Source organism: Podarcis vaucheri (genome assembly GCF_965113315.1).
Source record: "Podarcis vaucheri genome assembly, chromosome: 1".
In the NCBI taxonomy this organism is placed as follows: domain Eukaryota; kingdom Metazoa; phylum Chordata; class Lepidosauria; order Squamata; family Lacertidae; genus Podarcis; species Podarcis vaucheri.
In genome coordinates this window covers 132,609,226-132,628,266 of record NC_138759.1, presented here as the reverse complement: position 1 = coordinate 132,628,266, position 19,041 = coordinate 132,609,226, and the positions used below count along the sequence as shown (strand labels likewise).

Sequence of the window (19,041 nt, the reverse complement as noted above, 5' to 3'; positions counted from 1 at the left end):
TGCCCAGCTCCCTTAGCCGTTCCTCATAAGGCATTGTTTCCAGGCCTTTGACCATTTTGGTTGCCCTCCTCTGGACACGTTCCAGTTTGTCAGTGTCCTTCTTGAACTGTGGTGCCCAGAACTGGACACAGTACTCCAGGTGAGGTCTGACCAGAGCAGAATACAGTGGCACTATTACTTCCCATTGGCTTTTTTAGCTGCCGCGTCACACTGTTGGCTCATGGTAGGAGCTGAGTTGAATGCAGTGTTGAACCTGCAATGCATGGCACTTAAGGGTTCAGCATATTATGTTTTCATCTGGATAAACAGGTAGGAAGGACACCTAAAGAAATGAAACACCATCGAAGCTCCCAACAACCGGAGATAAGAAACTTTCACTTCAGTTTTGGATTAACCACAGTTTCGCATATTGTCCTAATCGTAAACTGCGGATAATCTTAACCATGGTTTGATAATCAAACCAGCTTCGTAAACCAGTGCTTGAAGTTAGCTTGTTTCAAGCAAACCACCGTTAAGATTAATCACAGTTTGTCTGAATTCAGGTGACATGACAAGCTGTAATTAATGGGAAAAAGGAGGATGAAATCTTCCAGACTCATCCTCACAGCTGTGCCAGAAGAGGACCGGAAATGCAGAAGCCTACACTCATTCCCGCCATTGTGAAAACCATGGTTTATTGTGATGTCTGAACACAGTCACTAAGAGTTACAAAATCTGAGTTAACTTGGAGGAGGTCTTGAAGGAGGCAGTGTGAGAAGCTGAAATAATGAATGACAATTTCTTCGTTCGGAGCTGGTGGGACTTTGGAATTAATTTGTTGCTTTATTTTTCAGTCAAGTTGACTGACGTCTCTTTGATTCAGCAAATCCTGCCAAACCACAAATGCCGGGCGGAGAAGCAGAAGCCTCTCTCTGTGGAGCAACTCATGCGACTGCTAAAGGAGCTGTTTAAGAGAACCAGATTAGAGAAGCCAGGCCAGGTGGACCCAAAGGCAGCTGAATTAACTCTGAGCCTCCTGACCTCTGCATATGACAGGTGACAACACAGAGGCACCCAGTGTCTCATGGCAGATTTATGGCAGCTTCACGTTTTGATGCAAAAATGCCTGGTTCATTTGTTTTTTAAAATCCATGGTTCTAGATATAAATATACAGTGTACCTTGGGTTACATACACTTCAGGTTACAGACTCTGCTAACCCAGAAATATTACCTCAGGTTAAGAACTTTGCTTCAGGATGAGAACAGAAATTGTGCAGCGGTGGCGCAGCAGCAGCAGGAGGCCCCATTAGCTAAAGTGGTGCTTCAGGTTAAGAACAGACCTCCGGAATGAATTAAGTACATAACCAGAGGTACCACTGTATATGGAAATTCCAAACTAGGGCCAATTTTCAGATCGACAGGTGCAGAAAATGTCCCTAGAGGTGATTTGGCATGGCATGTATCTCTGCCTACACATACTGGTTTGTTTTCAGGTTGCAGGTTATGGTATCATGGCCTCAGTAATGGGCTCTAGACCCGTGGTTCCCAGTGTGGGGCACCCCCCCACACACACAGGGGGGCAATTTGATTTTTAAGGGGGGCAATTTGAGAATGAGTTAGACCAAGTTAATGGCCTTAATGGGACGTGGGTGGCGCTGTGGCTTAAACCACAGAGCCTAGGGCTTGCCAATCAGAAGGTCAGTGGTTCGAATCCCCGTGATGGGGTGAGTTCCCATTGCTCGGTCCCTGCTCCTGCCAACCTAGCAGTTCGAAAGCACGTCAAAAGTGCAAGTAGATAAATAGGTACTGCTCTGGCGGGAAGGTAAATGGTGTTTCCGTGCGCTGCTCTGGTTTGCCAGAAGCGGCTTAGTCATGCTGGCCACATGACCCAGAAGCTGTACGTCGGCTCCCTTGGCCAGTAAAGCGAGATGAGCGCTGCAACCCCAGAGTTGTCTGCGACTGGACCTAATGGTTAGAGGTCCCTTTACTTTTAATGGCCTTTTAGCTTCCTCCATGTGAATGGGAGTTCACTTTTTGAATAATAAGAATTACAGGGGTACCTCAGGTTAAGAACTTAATTTGTTCTGGAGGTCCGTTCTTAACCTGAAGCACCACTTTAGCTAATGGGGCCTCCTGCTGCCACTGCGCCGCTGCCATGCAATTTCTGTTCTCATCCTGAAGCAAAGTTCTTAACCTGAGATACTATTTCTGGGTTAGCAGAGTCTGTAACCTGAAGTGTCTGTAACCTGAAGTGTCTGTAACCCGAGGTACCACTGTATATGTCACTGGGGGGGGATCAGGATTTTAGAGGTGCTTAGGTGGGGCATAACCAAAAAAAGGTTGGGAACCACTGCTCTAGACCTAAGGTGGGCAACCTGTGCCTAGCAGAGATTGGCAGAGGGGGGGGACATTGCACACCTGGTTTCTTGATGCCAGGTAACACTAACACCTACTTAAAGGAGGAGGTACTGGTAGCTCAGCGTCATAAAGACACAGAAGTTGCAGCACTGGGGGGTCTGTGTTTCCTTAATTGTGGGTTTTTCTCCCGCATGAATTAGTCTCGTTTTGTACATTGACTTACAGGACACCCACACCTCTTGTATTTTGTCGTAAATCATCTTGAGTACAGCTCATTGTGGAAAGGCAGCATACAATTACAGTGGTGCCCCGCAAGACGAACGCCTCGCAAGACGGAAAACCCGCTAGACGAAAGGGTTTTCCGTTTTGGAGGCGCTTCGCAAAACGAATTTCCCTATGGGCTTCCTTCGCAAGACGAAAGCCCATAGGGAAATCTCCGGGACAGCGGGGAAGCGCAGCGCGTCTTCCCCACTGTCCTCGGACCTCCTCCGAAGGCTGGCGGTGGGGCGGAAAGCCCTTCTCCCCGCGCCAGCCTTCGGATGGCTGTCCTGAAGACTTGCGGTGGGAGGAGGGTTTTCCTTCCCACCGCCAACATTCAGAATGCTGTTCTGAATGTTGGCGGTGGGGAGGAAAAACCCTCCTCCCACCGGAAGCCCCGGGAACAGAGGAGAAGCGCTGCGCCCCTTCCCCTCTGTTCCCGTACCTGTCCTGAAGGCTTGCGGTGGGGAGAAAAGCCCTTCTCCGCACCGCCAGCCTGGCAAGCGGTTTCCATAGGAACGCATTAATTGATTTTCAATGCATTCCTATGGGAAACCGTGCTTCGCAAGACGAAAAACTCGCAAGAAGAAAAAACTTGCGGAACGAATTAATTTCGTCTTGCGAGGCACCACTGTAAATAAAACAAACTACATTTAGAGAGCTTCAGATTCCTGGCGCTGGTGTAGAACCTTTCTCCTTCTTTTGGTCAGGAAAAGGGACTTCAAATTCCAAAGTTGGGAGATAGCTCATTGTTATGTACTGATGTTCTCACCCTGGGTCAGCAGGGGGATACTGTAGATAGTTATGCAAATAAGGGATCGAAAGTGACGTTCAGTGATTGGATAGTTTTAGAAAATTGTTACAGTTACATTGTACTGGAGCTCTATATAAGCAGGCTGACTGAACCCTTCAGTTCAGTTCTGTTCTGGCCTGTGAATAAACAAGAGCTGTTTGAAGAATCGCTGTGTTGTCTGATATGTTCACCCACAACTTAACACTCATGTAGCAGCTGCTGATTTTCCTTTTGTTTCATGCCCCTTTTTCTTACATTGTAGGAATGGGGTGGGCTTTATCCAGCCCCGATCAGCTGCAGCTGCTCTAATCGCTCTCTCAGGGGATGGCCTGCTTACCAAATATAGAGGTAAGCAGTATTGCTCTTCTGTATTTATTCTCCGCAACAAGTCAGGCTCAGAGTGCTGACAAACATATACGCTTTTTTGCACAGTAAGCAATCAAGTCTTGCTAAGCACAGACAAAAACGTGAAAAATGAACTGCCTGCCCAAAGAGAATAGCAGAAATAAATGCAGTTTCTCTTTTCCTTTACACCTCTCAGTTTCCCTTTTTGCATCAGTAGAGGCAAGCAGTGCTGGATTTAGGGCACTGGAAGTGGTTCTCCGCACTGGATGCTGAGACGAGGGGTGCAAAATTGAGAAGATCCATAATTGAGAAGATCCATTGGGGTGCCAAGTTTTGACCTTACTCAGGGTGCCATTATTACGCGAAATTACTGTTCCTGGAAGGGACGCGGGTGGCGCTGTGGGTTAAACCATAGAGCCTAGAACTTGCCGATCAGAAGGTCGGCGGTTCAAATCCCCACAACGGGGTGAGCTCCCATTGCTTGGTCCCTGCTCCTGCCAACCTAGCAGTTCGAAAGCACGTCAAAGTGCAAGTAGATAAATAGGTACCACTCCGGCGGGAAGGTAAATGGTGTTTCTGTGTGCTGCTCTGGTTTGCCAGAAGCAGCGTAGTCCTGCTAGCCACATGACCTGGAAGCTGTATGTTGGCTCCCTCAGCCAATAAAGCAAGATGAGCGCTGCAACCCCAGAGTCGTTCACGACTGGACCTAATGGTCAGGCGTCCCTTTACAGAGGCAAGCAGTGCTGGATTTAGGGTGCTAGAAGTGTTTCCCCCGCATGTGATGCTGAGCTGGGGGGGGTGCAAAATTGAGAAGATCCATAATTGAGAAGTTTTGGACTCTCTCAGGGTGCCATTATTACCCAAAATTACCATTCCTGGAGGCAAAGGCTTAGTATAGTAAGGAAATGGCAGAGAGACAAAATCTGCAGTGCAGCACACAGTGAACTGCGCTAAGCGAAGTGAAATGGACAGGCTTAAATACATTCAGCTCCATGCTGGATTGTAAGTAATTGTGTAATCATGCCATGTCACTGCACTTTGGTGGTATAGTGGTTAGAGCAGGCACCCCCAAACTCGGCCCTCCAGATGTTTTGGGACTACAATTCCCATCATCCCCAGCTAACAGGACCAGTGGTCCGGGATGATGGGAACTGTAGTCCCAAAGCATCTGGAAGGCCAGGTTTGGGAATGCCTGGGTTAGAGTGTTGGGTTAGGACTGAGGAGACCCAGGTTCATGATTGTGTCTTGAAATATACTCAGAGTCGAGAGTGGATTTCATGCTCTTTATTCAACTCATAGTGGTGAGGGGGAATGAAAGCCCCCCCAAAGTATCTGCTTTATATACATTATTTACACAATGGGCTGCACATGATTGGCTAATTCTAGAATTCTCCTGTAGGCCAATCAGGTTGTGGATTCACTGCCATCTGGAGCTGGATTGGGTGGCTCCTGCAGACCAATCATACTGCTGCATTGTTCTAGGACCAATCAGACTGCTGCATTCTGAATCCTATTGTTCTAGAACCAATCAGACTGCTGCATTCTGAATCCTATTGTTCTAGGACCAATCAGACTTCTGCATTCTGAATCCTATTGTTCTAGGACCAATCAGACTTCTGCATTCTGAATCCTATTGTTCTAGGACCAATCAGACTTCTGCATTCTGAATCCTATTGTTCTAGGACCAATAAGACTGCTGCATTTTGGATCCTATTCAACTCAGTACATAACATGTCTCATGCATTCAGCTCCAAATACATGACCTGAAGAACGCAGGCTAGGAATTACTGTACTTTTCTCTCTATAACATGCAGATTTTTTTCTCCTAAAAAGGAGAAAATGTAAGTAAGTAAGTAATGTAAGTAAATGTAAGTAAAAGTAAGGAGAAATGTCTGTGTTATTGAGCGAATGTGTGGTCCCTGGAGCCGACTGGCCCGAGTGCAGGCGCAAAAATCAGGCAAAAATTTGATCGCGCGAGAGAGGAAGCTGTTGCTTTCCTGCATTCTGCCTCAGGGTCTTACTGCCCACCCTCTTCTGTTTCGGTTGCTGTTTGCTCAAATGGAACAAAGAGCAGGCAAATCCCCTCCCCTCCAGGCAAGCAGAGGGGAAAGGAAAGGATCGCGTCCTTCCTTCTAATTCCTCTCCGTTCTCCGGTGCTGCTGCGTCCAGGGAAGCATTTTAGGGACTCGCAGGCAGCCGGAAAACATGCAGGTGGGAGAGAGAGGGGAAGGCAGGCTTGGGTGGGTGGGGGGGACTTTTGCCTTCCTTTCCTCCCTCCCGTTAAATCCTTCTCCTGCATTCTTAGCCAGCTGCTTCTCTGCACACCCCTCTCGTGCTCCTTGTCCCTTCTGTGTTTTTCCTTCCCTCCCCACTTAAAATGTGGTTACAAAGCACAGATCCACATGGATCCTCAGGATCTTTGCATTGGGTCACCCCAAATCCACCATCAGATCACATAGCATGTCCATGGCTACAGCCTGCACCAAAAAAATCACGCACCCACTGTTGCCTGGGGCCGCAATGGTGCAAAAACGTGGTTACAAAGCACAGATCCACAGAGATTCTCAGGATTTTTGCATTGGGTCACCCCAAATTCACCATCAGATCACATGTCTGTGGCCACAGCATGAGGCACAAAAATGATACATCCACTGTTTCATTCAGAATCCCCCCCCCCCCATTTTCCTCCTCTAAAAACGATGTGCGTGTTATGGTCAGGTGCGTGTTATAGAGCGAAAAATACGGTAACTCTCTTGACTCTCCAGGAATTCTGACTGGTGTTCTCTGATGCTGGCAGCTTTTTTTCAGCTTTACGCAACCTGTGCAGGAAGGAGCGCCAGCCGGACTCATATTTCTCGAAACGGTGTGAGGAATCTGCTAACAGACTTACTCCAGGTAATTCAGCTACTGTGCAATGTGGAAGTAGAGAAGTGGTGAATCTCCTGAAGCAGACCGGTGAGAAAAACTACATGGCCCTAACATGGATATCTGATTGACGGATATTCCCAGAGCATCCTAGTTTGTTCACTTCAGAGTCTCCTAGAATACTGAGAGATAATAAGAATAATAATAAATTTTATTTATACCCCGCCCTCCCCAGCCAAGGCCAGGCTCAGGGCAGCTAACAACCAATAAAAAAACAAGCTGAATGAATACAACTCAAAAAACAAGATTAAAATACGACATTAAAACATTGAAACATTAAAATGCAACCTCATCACAGGAGGAGAAAGGAAAAAAGAAAAAGGGGGAGGGAATCAAATTGACTCCAAGTCAAAGGCCAGGCAGAACAACTCTATCTTACAGGCCCTGCGGAAAGAAATCAGATCCTGAAGGGTCCTGGTCTCATGAGACAGAGCGTTCCACCAGGCCGGAGCCAGTGTTGAAAAGGCCCTGGCTCTGGTTGAGGCTAATCTGACTTCCTTAGGGCCTGGGACCTGTAGGGTGTTGCTATTTATGGACCTTAAGGTCCTCCGTGGGGCATACTGGGAGAGGCGGTCCCGTAGGTACGAGGGTCCTAGGCCGTGAAGGGCTTTAAAGGTCAAAACCAGCACCTTAAATCTGACCCTGTACTCCACCGGGAGCCAGTGCAGCTGGAAAAGCACTGGGTGAATATGCTCCCATGGCAGAGACCCCATGAGGAGCCTCGCTGCAGCATTCTACACCCGCTGGAGTTTCTGGGACAGCTTCAAGGGCAGCCCCACGTCGAGCGAATTACAGTAGTCAAGCCTGGAGGTGACCGTCGCAAGGATCACTGTGGCCAGGTCGGGGCGGGAAAGGTAAGGGACCAACTGCTTGATACTGCAAAGGTGGAAAAATGTCACCTTGGCTGTTGCTGTAACCTGCACCTCCATGGAAAGGGAGGCATCAAGAATTACACCCAAACTCTTAACGGAAGGCAATGGCACTAATTGGGCCCCCGCAAGAGAAGGGAGTTGGTCCCTCATCCCCATACCATCCCGACCCAGCCAGAGGACCTCTGTCTTCGAAGGATTTAGTTTCAATCGGCTCCCACGAAACCATCCAGCCACAGCTTCCAAGCATCTGGTCCGTGTGTCCGGGGCCGAGTCGGTGTGGCCATCCATCAGCAGATAGAGCTGAGTGTCATCCGATAGGAAAAATGAGATGTGCAGATCAGAGAGGGTGAGACAATAAGGAGGAATGAATCGGCTAGTTAAGAAAGGGCAAACATCAGATTCCAAGGATGCTTGAATAAGATGGAGGCACTGTCACCATGGGCTCCCTTGGTGCCAGAACTCCTGAAGAGGAAGGGCTCTTAAAGGCTCGTTTTGAAGCTAAATCCCAGTCTAATATGCCCTCTCAATCCTTAGCCTCTTCCTCTCATGGCGGGCAGCCAGAGCCCTAGGTCATGACAACGCACTGACATGCCAACATACATGCACAGAGTTAAAGTTTCAGGTGTGACACCTTAAATAAAACCCGTCATCTTTTGTCAGGGCAGAAATGCCCTTTTCACTTCCCTTTATTTTTATATAGCCTCTTCTCATTCCGTTTGATGGCGGTGGTCTTTTGCTGAGGGTTTATGGTGACAATGTGTTTTGCAGATCCTGGCAGTCGTGGGAGAACGCCGTAACCTGTCTAACGTGGAAATTGCAGTGAAGAGTTGTTTCAGTGGGGTAAGTTAAAATACAGTATCAAATGTAGCTTGGGTCATATATAACCATCTTCACTGGCAGAAAATGCACTTCTGAGTTATATTACTTAATTGCACAGTCCCTTCATTCTTCTGTCACAAAACAGAGTGATTTCCTGAACTGTAAGAGACCAGATCCACTTAAGATTGCATCTTATGGACCTTGAAGACTGCTATCACCGTCACAAAAGACATTCCGTCCTTTTTGAGCAAAGACCCCAGTAGAAGCTTCAGTGGTACCGTGGATACAGGGCTGGCCCAATACATTTTGGTACCTGAGGCGAACCACAAAATGGCACCTCCCTCCCCACCAGGGAAGGAGGACCATAGCTGTCAACGTTTCCCTTTTTTAAAGGGAAATGCCCTTATTCCGAATAGGATTCCTCACAAGAAAAGGGAAAAGTTGACAGCTATGCGGAGGGCTGAGTGAAGATCTTCATCAGGAACAAGGAGGAAATAAAGATCTACATTACGATCTGCTGCCTCTGTGAATCCTGACGCCTGAGGAGGTCACCCCACCTTGCCCCATGGGTGGGTCAGTCCTGCCTGGATTGTTCCATGCAAGACTCAGGCTGGAGACTCCATAAGAGCAGAGCAGAGCAGAGTTGTTGGTTCAGCAGGAGAGCTGTGTCTTCAGAAAGAACTGCAGCTCTTTCTCAGTTGCTTTCTCCACCCTCAGTGAGAGCAGCCTCTCCATTTCAAGGACGCCAGCCTGATTTAGCAGCCATTGGCACCTGAGGTGAATCAAACAACTGGTGCCCCCTCCCAGCCAGGAAGAAGTAGTGAGCGAAGATCTACATCAGAAACGAGGGGTTGGGGTAAAGATCTACATTGGAATCCACTGCTGCGGATCCTGCCGCCTGAGGCAGTCGCCTCACTTTGCCTCATGGGTGGGCCAGCCCTGGCCATGATAGAGATTAGCTCCAAAACCAGAGAGTTGTACAGTGGTGCCCCGCAAGACAAATGCCTCACAAGACGGAAAACTCGCTAGACGAAAGAGTTTTCCGTTTTGGAGGTGCTTCGCAAAACGAATCTCCTATGGGCTTGCTTCGCAAGACGACAATGCATTGCGAGTTCCTGCGGGGTTTTTTCGCCCCCCCCTTTTTCTAAGCCGCTAAGCCGCTTATCAGCTGATCCGATCAGCAGATAAGCCGCTAAAAGCCGCTAATAGCGCTAATCCGCTAATCCGTCAATGGGCTTGCTTCGCAAGACGAAAAAACCGCTAGACGAAGAGAATCACAGAACGGATTCTTTTTGTCTTGCGAGGCACCACTGTATTCAACTGAGTCATAGAGTAGACCCATTGACATCAGTGAGAGGGCTAACCTAAGAGCATTGGTTTTAACGGGTCTCTAAGTATATCTTGAGGGACGCGGGTGGCGCTGTGGGTTAAAGCACAGAGCCTAGGACTTGCTGATCAGGAGGTCGGCGATTCAAATCCCCACAACGGGGTGAGCTCCCATTGTTTGGTCCCTGTTCCTGCCACCCTAGCAGTTCGAAAGCACGTCAAAGTGCAAGTAGATAAATAGGTACCGCTCCGGCGGGAAGGTAAACAACATTTCTGTGCGCTGCTCTGGTTCGCCAGAAGCGGCTTAGTCATGCTGGCCACATGACTGTCATGCTGGCCACATGTACGCTGGCTCCCTCTGCCAATAAAGCGAGATGAGCGCCGCAACCCCAGAGTCTGTCATGACTGGACCTCATGGTCCCTTTACCTTTAAGTATGTCTTATTTGGATTCTTTTGCAATTATAGATGAGATTTCAACACAGACTCGTAAAAAAAACTGTGGGTTAGTTTTTAGAGTGATCTTTTCCAGTGAAAAGCCAGACTTTGTGCTACATGTTGTGCCTGAGACAAAGTTCTTGTTTGAGCTAAGGACTAGTGTTCTCTTTCAGGTTCTGGGTTCTGCAGTTGATGAAGAAAGGTTCTTAGCTTGGCTGCAGTCTGAACCTGCCATCCTTCTCTGGCTCCCCACCTGCTACAGATTGTCAGCAACAGAAATGGTCAAACACCAGGTCAAATGTAACATCTGCAAGAGCTTTCCCATCACTGGACTAAGGTGTGTTGTATCATAATAACTAGGCCAGTGCTATTCAAAGATTCAGCCGCTTAATTGCACAAAAAATCTAGTTTTGAGGGGTGGCTGAATCTAGTTTCGTGGAGGTATAGGAAATTCTCGTTTGGTGTTTTTTGTTTCATTTACTCATGGATATTCCTCTCAAGTGAATTGAGCCGTTTCTGTGAATCTCCCACTAGGGATGGGAGGATAAGTCAGTTTCTCATTTTATTTCTCATTTTTTCCAATCTTAAATTCAGTTCTCCACATTTCTGCAGCAATTTGCAGGTTGTTTTTTTTAATCCCTCCTGAAAACTATTCAACATTTTAGTGCAGATTTCTCCTAACAAACATATTCCTGTATATAGTGTTAACAAATGCGCACATTTCCCCCAAGCAGTTTCTCTTAGTGTAATACATTCCTGAATATTAATTTCACTAGTATCTTCATTTTAATGCACATCCCGCCTCCCGCCTCCGCCCCCCGGTAATATGTGCATTTTTGTAAACATTGACTGGAGAACTGCACCACAAATTCAGATAAGTGTGAATTTGGAAGGATGGCTGCATTCTGGTTCTCATATTGATTTGGACAGTCAGGGCAGATTTAATAAATTTGCTGTAAATGGAGACTGAATTGCATTTCTCTCTCCATACCTACTGGTCTTCACTAGGTTTTCATTTCTTGTCTGGCCAGGTATCGTTGCCTGAAGTGCCTGAACTTTGACATTTGCCAAGTCTGTTTCTTTACCGGACAACTCTGCAAACCTCACAAGAAATCTCACCCTGTGATGGAACACTGTGTGCCGGTTAGTCGTGGACCCATTCACTTCTATTGCTCAGTCTACTAGTCTACTGAATCCTGAGTTAACTGGGTGGTTGGTGCTAAGTTTACATTCTGGCATGCATCATTGTGTTAAGAAAGAGTTATTTCCTAGAAAATGAAAGGATGATATTTTAGCCACAATATATTGTTGCATGCCACCCCAATCTCTGAATAGGGGTTCCAGGGCTGGAGGTTTCCCCACCCCTGATCTAAGGCGAAGTGGGTGCCTAGCAGAAAGAGAGGGCCTTTCTCAATGGTGGCACCCCATTTGTGGAGTCCTCTCCTCACAGAGATTCTCTTGACACCTGGTTCATTGTCCTTTTGGCACCAGGCAAATGTGGCTTTCTTTCTGAATGAAAGCTTTTCGGGTGTAGTGCTAATACTGCTGTTCGGGGCTGCATTTATAATTTTGCGGTTTTTAGTTTTTGTAATAATTTTGTAATAATACTAATACTAATAATAATTTAGAAGACATCTGACTGCAGCCCTGCTGACTGCAGCCCGACATCTTGGATTCTGTGTTGGAGGGATTTATTGGTCATGATGGGGTGGCGATGAGTCATGTGAGGCCATGTCTGCAACTTCAAGTGATAAACAGCAGGGCTGCAGTCAGATGTCTTCTAAAAGTCAGATAGTTGTTTATTTCCTTGACATCTCTTGGGGGGGGGCATTCCACAGGGCAGGCGCCACTACCGAAAAGGCCCTCTGCCTGGTTCCCTGTAACCTCACTTCTCACAGTGAGGGAACCGCCAGAAGGCCCTCTGCTGGTTATTGTATTTACATAAACAAATCTTTACCTTCCCCCAGTTCCCTCCAAGAGCCCCACTTTAATCTTACTTCCCCGCCTTTCCTACAGCCCTTCCTCATCTATTACACATATCTCTCTCGTCATCTCCCCTCCCCATTTCCAAATCAGCCAAGGAGCTTTCTCCCTCCAACCCATATCGCCCCTCATTTATCTTACCTGGGCCAACTCAGTAATAGTGCCACTGTATTCTGCTCTGGTCAGACCTCACCTGGAGTACTGTGTCCAGTTCTGGGCACCACAGTTCAAGAAAGACACTGACAAACTGGAACGTGTCCAGAGGAGGGCAACCAAAATGGTCAAAGGCCTGGAAACGATGCCTTATGAGGAACGGCTAAGGGAGCTGGGCATGTTTAGCCTGGAGAAGAGGAGGTTAAGGGGTGATATGATAGCCATGTTCAAATATATAAAAGGATGTCACATAGAGGAGGGAGAAAGGTTGTTTTCTGCTGCTCCAGAGAAGCGGACATGGAGCAATGGATCCAAACTACAAGAAAGAAGATTCCACCTAAACATTAGGAAGAACTTCCTGACAGTAAGAGCTGTTTGACAGTGGAATTTGCTGCCAAGGAGTGTGGTGGAGTCTCCTACTTTGGCGGTCTTTAAGCAGAGGCTTGACAACCATATGTCAGGAGTGCTCTGATGGTGTTTCCTGCTTGGCAGGGGGTTGGACTCGATGGCCCTTGTGGTCTCTTCCAACTCCATGATTCTATGATTCTATGAACTCTTAACATTCTGAGCTGTCCTTTTGTATATCCATCTTCTTTCTCCATCGCCCTGCCACCCGGACAGGTGTCCACAAAGGAGAGGACAAAGTTGTTTTTCCGCATCATCCGAAACAACTTGCTCCAAGGGCGCTGCGAGAGGAAGGAAGCTCTGAGAAGGAAGACCTTGATGGTGGTGGGGGATGCAGGCGACTCTGCTGACAGCCATGCACAGTGAGTGCATCATTCGATGCTGTGTGTTTGTAGCTTTTAGGCTGCTTCTCTCTGGCCCTTGGCAGCACGTTCTCAACAGTGCGGCCTGTCAGCATCGCCCTAGAGCCAGTGCACCAACTGGACTCATGCACCTCAACCCCGACTGGGCTAGGCGAGCTGGGTAGCACCGCCAGAGACCTCCTTCTCGCAGGAACAGGTCACAGTGCTGTGGACTCACAGCTTAGAGCTGAGAACACCGGATTCACTGTCTCAATAATACAGTCGTTGCGCAGCAGAGTTTTGCAGAGTCTTGCAGAGTATAAACCACTCGGAGAGCAGCTCTGTAGAATATCTTCCTTTTATTCTATAACTACAACTATGATACAAAACTATATACAGAGCTGAATATTCTAAGCATAAATCAATGCTACACTGAGAGTCTGCAGCTGCACTTATCTCTAGGATCTCCAACACTCTCACTTTCTCCGATACACTGACTGACTGACTGACTCTCTCTCTCACACACAGATATGTTGCTGGGCAGAATAAGTAGATAGGCAGGACACGCCTCCTCCTCTCTGGAGAGTCAGCAGAGACCATCAGGAGATCATCAGGAGATTCTTGAGTATGGGAGGGGTGAAATCTCCTCACGGCCATCCTGGACCAATGTCAGCCGAAATTTGTTTTCTTGCAGTTTCACTGAGCGTGGGAAGAAGGCCTCCTCTGGTCAGCCTTCAGCTGGGCTTCAGCATTGCACTTCCAGCCTAATAACTTCGTAATGAGTTGCTTTATCATGTTAAAATGTATTCCTTCCTTTGCTGCTTCCCTGTGCTCAGCTTTCTGAGCTGAGCAGGCCATTAAGAAAAGAAGCATTTCCAGAATCCCTAAGGGTGTCATTCCCTCGTCTGCAGAGGGGTCAACGCAAATGGAAAATGTTCCTCTTTGTTTCCATTGCAGACTCCACTTGTGTGTGTGTGTGTTTGTTTATTATAATATTTTATTAATTTTCCAAATATAAAACAGAAAAAGAACAAAGGAAAAAAAACAAAGAAAAGAAAAAATAACATCAACAATAGCATCAATAATACATATTCATAATTGAACATAAAAAAGAAAAAAAATCAAGAAATTGAAAAAGAAAAAAGAAAAGTTGACTTACCCCTAGTCCCTTCCCTGGTTCCATGGTTTACCATCATACCAAATGTCCATTTTAATTTTAAAAAATCATTAAAATTACTTGTTGTCCATTCATATTTCCTTACAGATATTTCTAGAATCCTGCTAATGTATTAACCTGTGTACTTTGCTTCTGTATATATGCAATAGAGTCCTTCCAGACTTCTTTCAACTCGTTGTCATCTCTTCCTCTTAGTTTCAATGTCAATTTTGCCATTTCAGCATTTTCCATTAATTTAACTTCCCAATCTTCTTTAGCTGGGACACCTTCTTCTTTCCAGTGCTGTGCTAGCAGTATTCGTGCAGCTGTAGTTGCATACTTTAAATAAGTCTTTTTGTGGTCCTGGTATTTTCACTCCTGTTATACCTAATAGAAAAGCTTCTGGTTTCTTAACAAAAGTTATTCTAAGCATCTTCTTCATTTCGTTATAAATCATTTCCCAATATTTCTTAACAATTTTGCAATCCCACTACTTATGAAAAAAATGTCCCTTGCAGACGCCACTTGAAATGTCTTCAGATTATGTAGGAGGCAAACCTACGCGCTTTCAATAAGCTTCTATATATCTACATGGGCATTGTGTGTGCATATTTGCACAATGTGCGTCATGTTCTGCCAGCCACGTATCCTCCTGGTCTGGCAGCTTCCTGACAAACCCTCATTTTTGTAATCTTAGGCGGGCAGCAATCATCATGCCTGCATGGCTGATAGGATGTGTTTGACTTGGTGAGTCATTGCAAAGGAGGAAGCCAACTGGCTGCCCGGCTGCCCTGTAAACCTGGTCCATGGGACAATGAGGAGGAGAGAACATAGATCATAGAATCATAGCATCATAGAGTTGGAAGAGACCACAAGGGCCATTGAGTCCAACCCCCTGCCAAGCAGGAAACACCATCAGAGCACTCCTGACATATGGTTGTCAAGCCTCTGCTTAAAGACCTCCAAAGCAGGAGACTCCACCACACTCCTTGGCAGCAAATGCCACTGTCAAACAGCTCTTACTGTCAGGAAGTTCTTCCTAATGTTTAGGTGGAATCTTCTTTCTTGTAGTTTGGATCCATTGCTCCGTGTCCGCTTCTCTGGATAAGATTCTCTGGATAAGATAAGATGTGCTTCATCAGAATGGCACACAGATGCCAGACCTCCTTGGCTGGAGCCCTCAATTCTTGCTCATTCAAGCAGTTCACCCCCAAACGTGCCCTCTTGCATTGTCTGCCAAGACAGACAGATGCCAACAAGAAGGAATCACAGGGCTGGAGGCAGAGGTTATCTTCAGTACATGCCCCTGAGTCAGCATTGGGTGGCTGCATCTGAAAGCCTCCTCTTACTTTTTGTTGTTGTTGTTTAGTCGTTTAGTCGTGTCCGACTCTTCATGACCCCATGGACCAGAGCACGCCAGGCACTCCTGTCTTCCACTGCCTCCCGCAGTTTGGTCAAACTCATGCTGGTAGCTTCGAGAACACTATCCAACCATCTCGTCCTCTGTCGTCCCCTTCTCCTTGTGCCCTCCATCTTTCCCAACATCAGGGTCTTTTCCAGGGAGTCTTCTCTTCTTATGAGGTGGCCCAAGTATTGGAGCCTCAGCTTCAGGATCTGTCCTTCCAGTGAGGACTCAGGGCCTCTTACTTTACTGCCTCCAAATAACAATTGTGAATTGGATACCTCTGTTGATGGTGAATGCTTTTGTACTTGCTAATTCATGGATCTTCTGCCGCCCTCCAGTTTCACTGTCTTCTGAACTTTTTGTTTCCTTCCCGATAGTTCAGTTGCTTCAGTAACAGAAGAACCTTGTAATATTTTAGTATCTCAAGCTGCCTTCTGGCTGCCATAAACCATGCTCTGGTCTTCAGCTAGGCTTCAAATGTAGCCTGTGTCTGGGAAAGTTTGGTGCCTGCAAAATCTTGCATTTGTTCACTGCAGTGTCTGACTTCTTCTTGGAATGGCAGATATCCCATCCCTGCCATTCCATGTCACAATCAAACAGATTATCAAACTCTTCTTAATTTGTTTTTTTATACTATTTTTTAATTAATTTTAACATATAAATTATAAAATGTACCACTAAACTTATCACTTATACAATCTTTTTGGTCTTCCATCAGCACCTCTGATGATCCACCGTTTTCACCACTTCTTATGCATTTCTTAACTTTATATTGCCTTTACATCTCTTAACAAATCATCCTCCCCTTTGTCCATTTTTACAATGCTTCTAATAATACTCCTCACAAAACTTCTTGCAACTCTACAAACGTCATCTGTTCTTCACAATTACTTTTCAAATAGTCCGTAAATTTACTCCAGTCTTCCGTGAATTTCTGGTCTCGCCGGTTTCGAATCCTTCCTGTTAATTTATCTAATTCTGCATAGTCCATTAACTTCAGCCTCCATTCTTCAATCGACGGTAACTCTTCTTGCTTCCATGGAAAAATGAAAACTCTTCTTAATTTGATGGGAGGATTTGCTATGCAATATGGTGGGCAGGGGGGCTTCTGATCAGACTTCCAAACATCTCTTGCATATGCAGAACAACTGTGCAGTTATTTGGATCCAGAACATTATTTATATGGAAATGTTCTGGCTGCCATATGGATGAGGGTAGGAGGGAGTTTGTTCAGCATCTCATTTTATTTTATTTTTTTATAAATGTTTATTGGATTTTCACAAATTATAAAAACACACACAATACACAATACAAACATACACACACAAAAACAAACATGTATAATTTCGAATCCTTTTTTTCTTAAAACTTACTTCACCGACTTCCCCATACCTCCCCTTTCTGCATCCCAATTCCCAAATTTGTTTCAGCAAATCCTCCCCCTTGATTTTATCTAATTTTTCCTTATTCTTTTCTTTTACTTAATCTTTTACAGCTGTAATCCCCTATTTTTTATAACCGCAACATTTTAGCACTCATTAATTTTACAATATTTCTTAAGATAAATTTTAAATTTCAACCAATCTTCTTCCGCCGTCTCTTTCCCCTGGTCTCGGATTCTGCCAGTCATTTCAGCCAGTCCCATGTAGTCTATCACCTTCGTCTGCCTGTTCAGCATCTCATTTTATTCCTTTCTACCTTATTTTTGCAGCTTCTGCTCTCGTCATTCCACTTCTTCAAGGCAGCATGTGCCATCTCATCCTATCTGCTCAGTGTGCACTTTGGACCGACAGTTAAGCAGTCCTTTAGATGGCAAAGTATCCCAAGGACAGATGATGGCAAACAACAATAGCCTACTATATCAAGAGAAAACATCCAGTCAGGTACGGGGCTCCAATAAACAACAGCTCAGCATGCGCTGGTACTTTGTAAGCTGCAAATGGTGTAAATTTGATTTCATTCCCGTAAGCATATTTTTCTTAATATAATGAAGATCCTGTGGGATAACCAGCCTCATATGACTAACATAAAGGTAAAGGTAAAGGGACCCCTGACCATTAGGTCCAGTCGTGACCGACTCTGGGGTTGCGGCGCTCATCTCGCTTTATTGGCCGAGGGAGCCGGCGTTTGTCCGCAGACAGCTTCCGGGTCATGTGGTCAGCATGACTAAGCCGCTTCTGGCGAACCAGAGCAGCGCACGGAAACGCCGTTTACCTTCCCGCCAGAGTGGTACCTATTTATCTACTTGCACTTTGATGTGCTTTCGAACTGCTAGGTTGGCAGGAGCAGGGACCAAGCAATGGAAGCTCACCCTGTCGCGGGGATTTGAACCGCCGATCTTCTGATCGGCAAGTTCTAGGCTCTGTGGTTTAACCCACAGTGCCACCCGCATCCCTATGACTAACATAAAGTAAAGGTAAAGGTACCCCTGCCCGTACGGGCCAGTCTTGACAGACTCTAGGGTTGCGTGCTCATCTCACTCTAGAGGCCGGGAGCCAGCGCTGTCCGCAGACACTTCCAGGTCACGTGGCCAGTGTGACGAAACTGCTCTGGCGAACCGGCACCAGGGCAGCACACGGAAACGCCGTTTACCTTCCCGCCAGAGTGGTACCTATTTATCTACTTGCACTTTGACGTGCTTTCGAACTGCTAGGTTGGCAGGAGCAGGGACCGAGCAACGGGAGCTCACCCTGTCGCGGGGATTCGAACCGCCGATCTTCTGATCGGCAAGTCCTAGGCTCTGTGGTTTAACCCAGAGCGTCACCCGCATCCCTATGACTAACATAAAGGTAAAGGTAAAGGTACCCCTGCCCGAACGGGCCAGTCTTGACAGACTCTGGGGTTTGTGCGCCCATCTCACATCTATAGGCCGGGGGCCAGCGCTGTCCGGAGACACTTCCGGGTCACGTGGCCAGCGTGACAAAGCTGCATCTGGCGAGCCAGCGCAGCACACGGAACGCCGTTTACCTTCCCGCTGGTAAGCGGTACCTATTTATCTACTTGCACCCGGGGGTGCTTTCGAACTGCTAGGTTGGCAGGCGCTGGGACCGAACGACGGGAGCACACCCCGCCGCGGGGATTCGAACTGCCGACCTTTCGATCGGCAAGCCCTAGGCGCTGAGGCTTTAACCCACAGCGCCACCCGCGTCCCATATGACTAACATACTTAAGTCTAATTAATGCATGAAGGGGTTAATGCCATAGAGTAAGCTGTCCTGCCAGGCTTGCGATGAAGGCAATCAAGGCTTTTATTCCCCTTCAGTCTACCTGAGAAGCTCAGCATGTAAAGAGAGAGGTCAGAGCTGATTGCTCAGACTGCATGGCTTTTAGAAGCCATTCTTATAATAATAATAATAATAATAATTTATTATTTATACCCCGCCCATCTGGCTGGGCCTCCCCAGCCACTCTGGGCGGCTTCCATAAAAACCAAAAATACAATAAAATATCACACGTTAAAAACTTCCCTGAACAGGGCTGCCTTAA

At 46.6% G+C, this 19,041-nt stretch overlaps 1 protein-coding gene across 1 annotated transcript in view; it reads left to right on the top strand.

The window, feature by feature from the left end:
• Positions 1 to 19,041, top strand: part of DYTN (dystrotelin) — a 42,800-nt gene that overhangs the window by 3,967 nt on the left and 19,792 nt on the right. The window contains exons 4-11 of the mRNA XM_082239753.1: positions 834 to 1,035; positions 3,652 to 3,737; positions 6,532 to 6,629; positions 8,300 to 8,371; positions 10,286 to 10,449; positions 11,144 to 11,255; positions 12,870 to 13,015; positions 17,267 to 17,438. Coding sequence (XP_082095879.1) covers positions 834 to 1,035; positions 3,652 to 3,737; positions 6,532 to 6,629; positions 8,300 to 8,371; positions 10,286 to 10,449; positions 11,144 to 11,255; positions 12,870 to 13,015; positions 17,267 to 17,438 — 1,052 coding nt within the window. The remainder of the gene's footprint in view (positions 1 to 833; positions 1,036 to 3,651; positions 3,738 to 6,531; positions 6,630 to 8,299; positions 8,372 to 10,285; positions 10,450 to 11,143; positions 11,256 to 12,869; positions 13,016 to 17,266; positions 17,439 to 19,041) is intronic.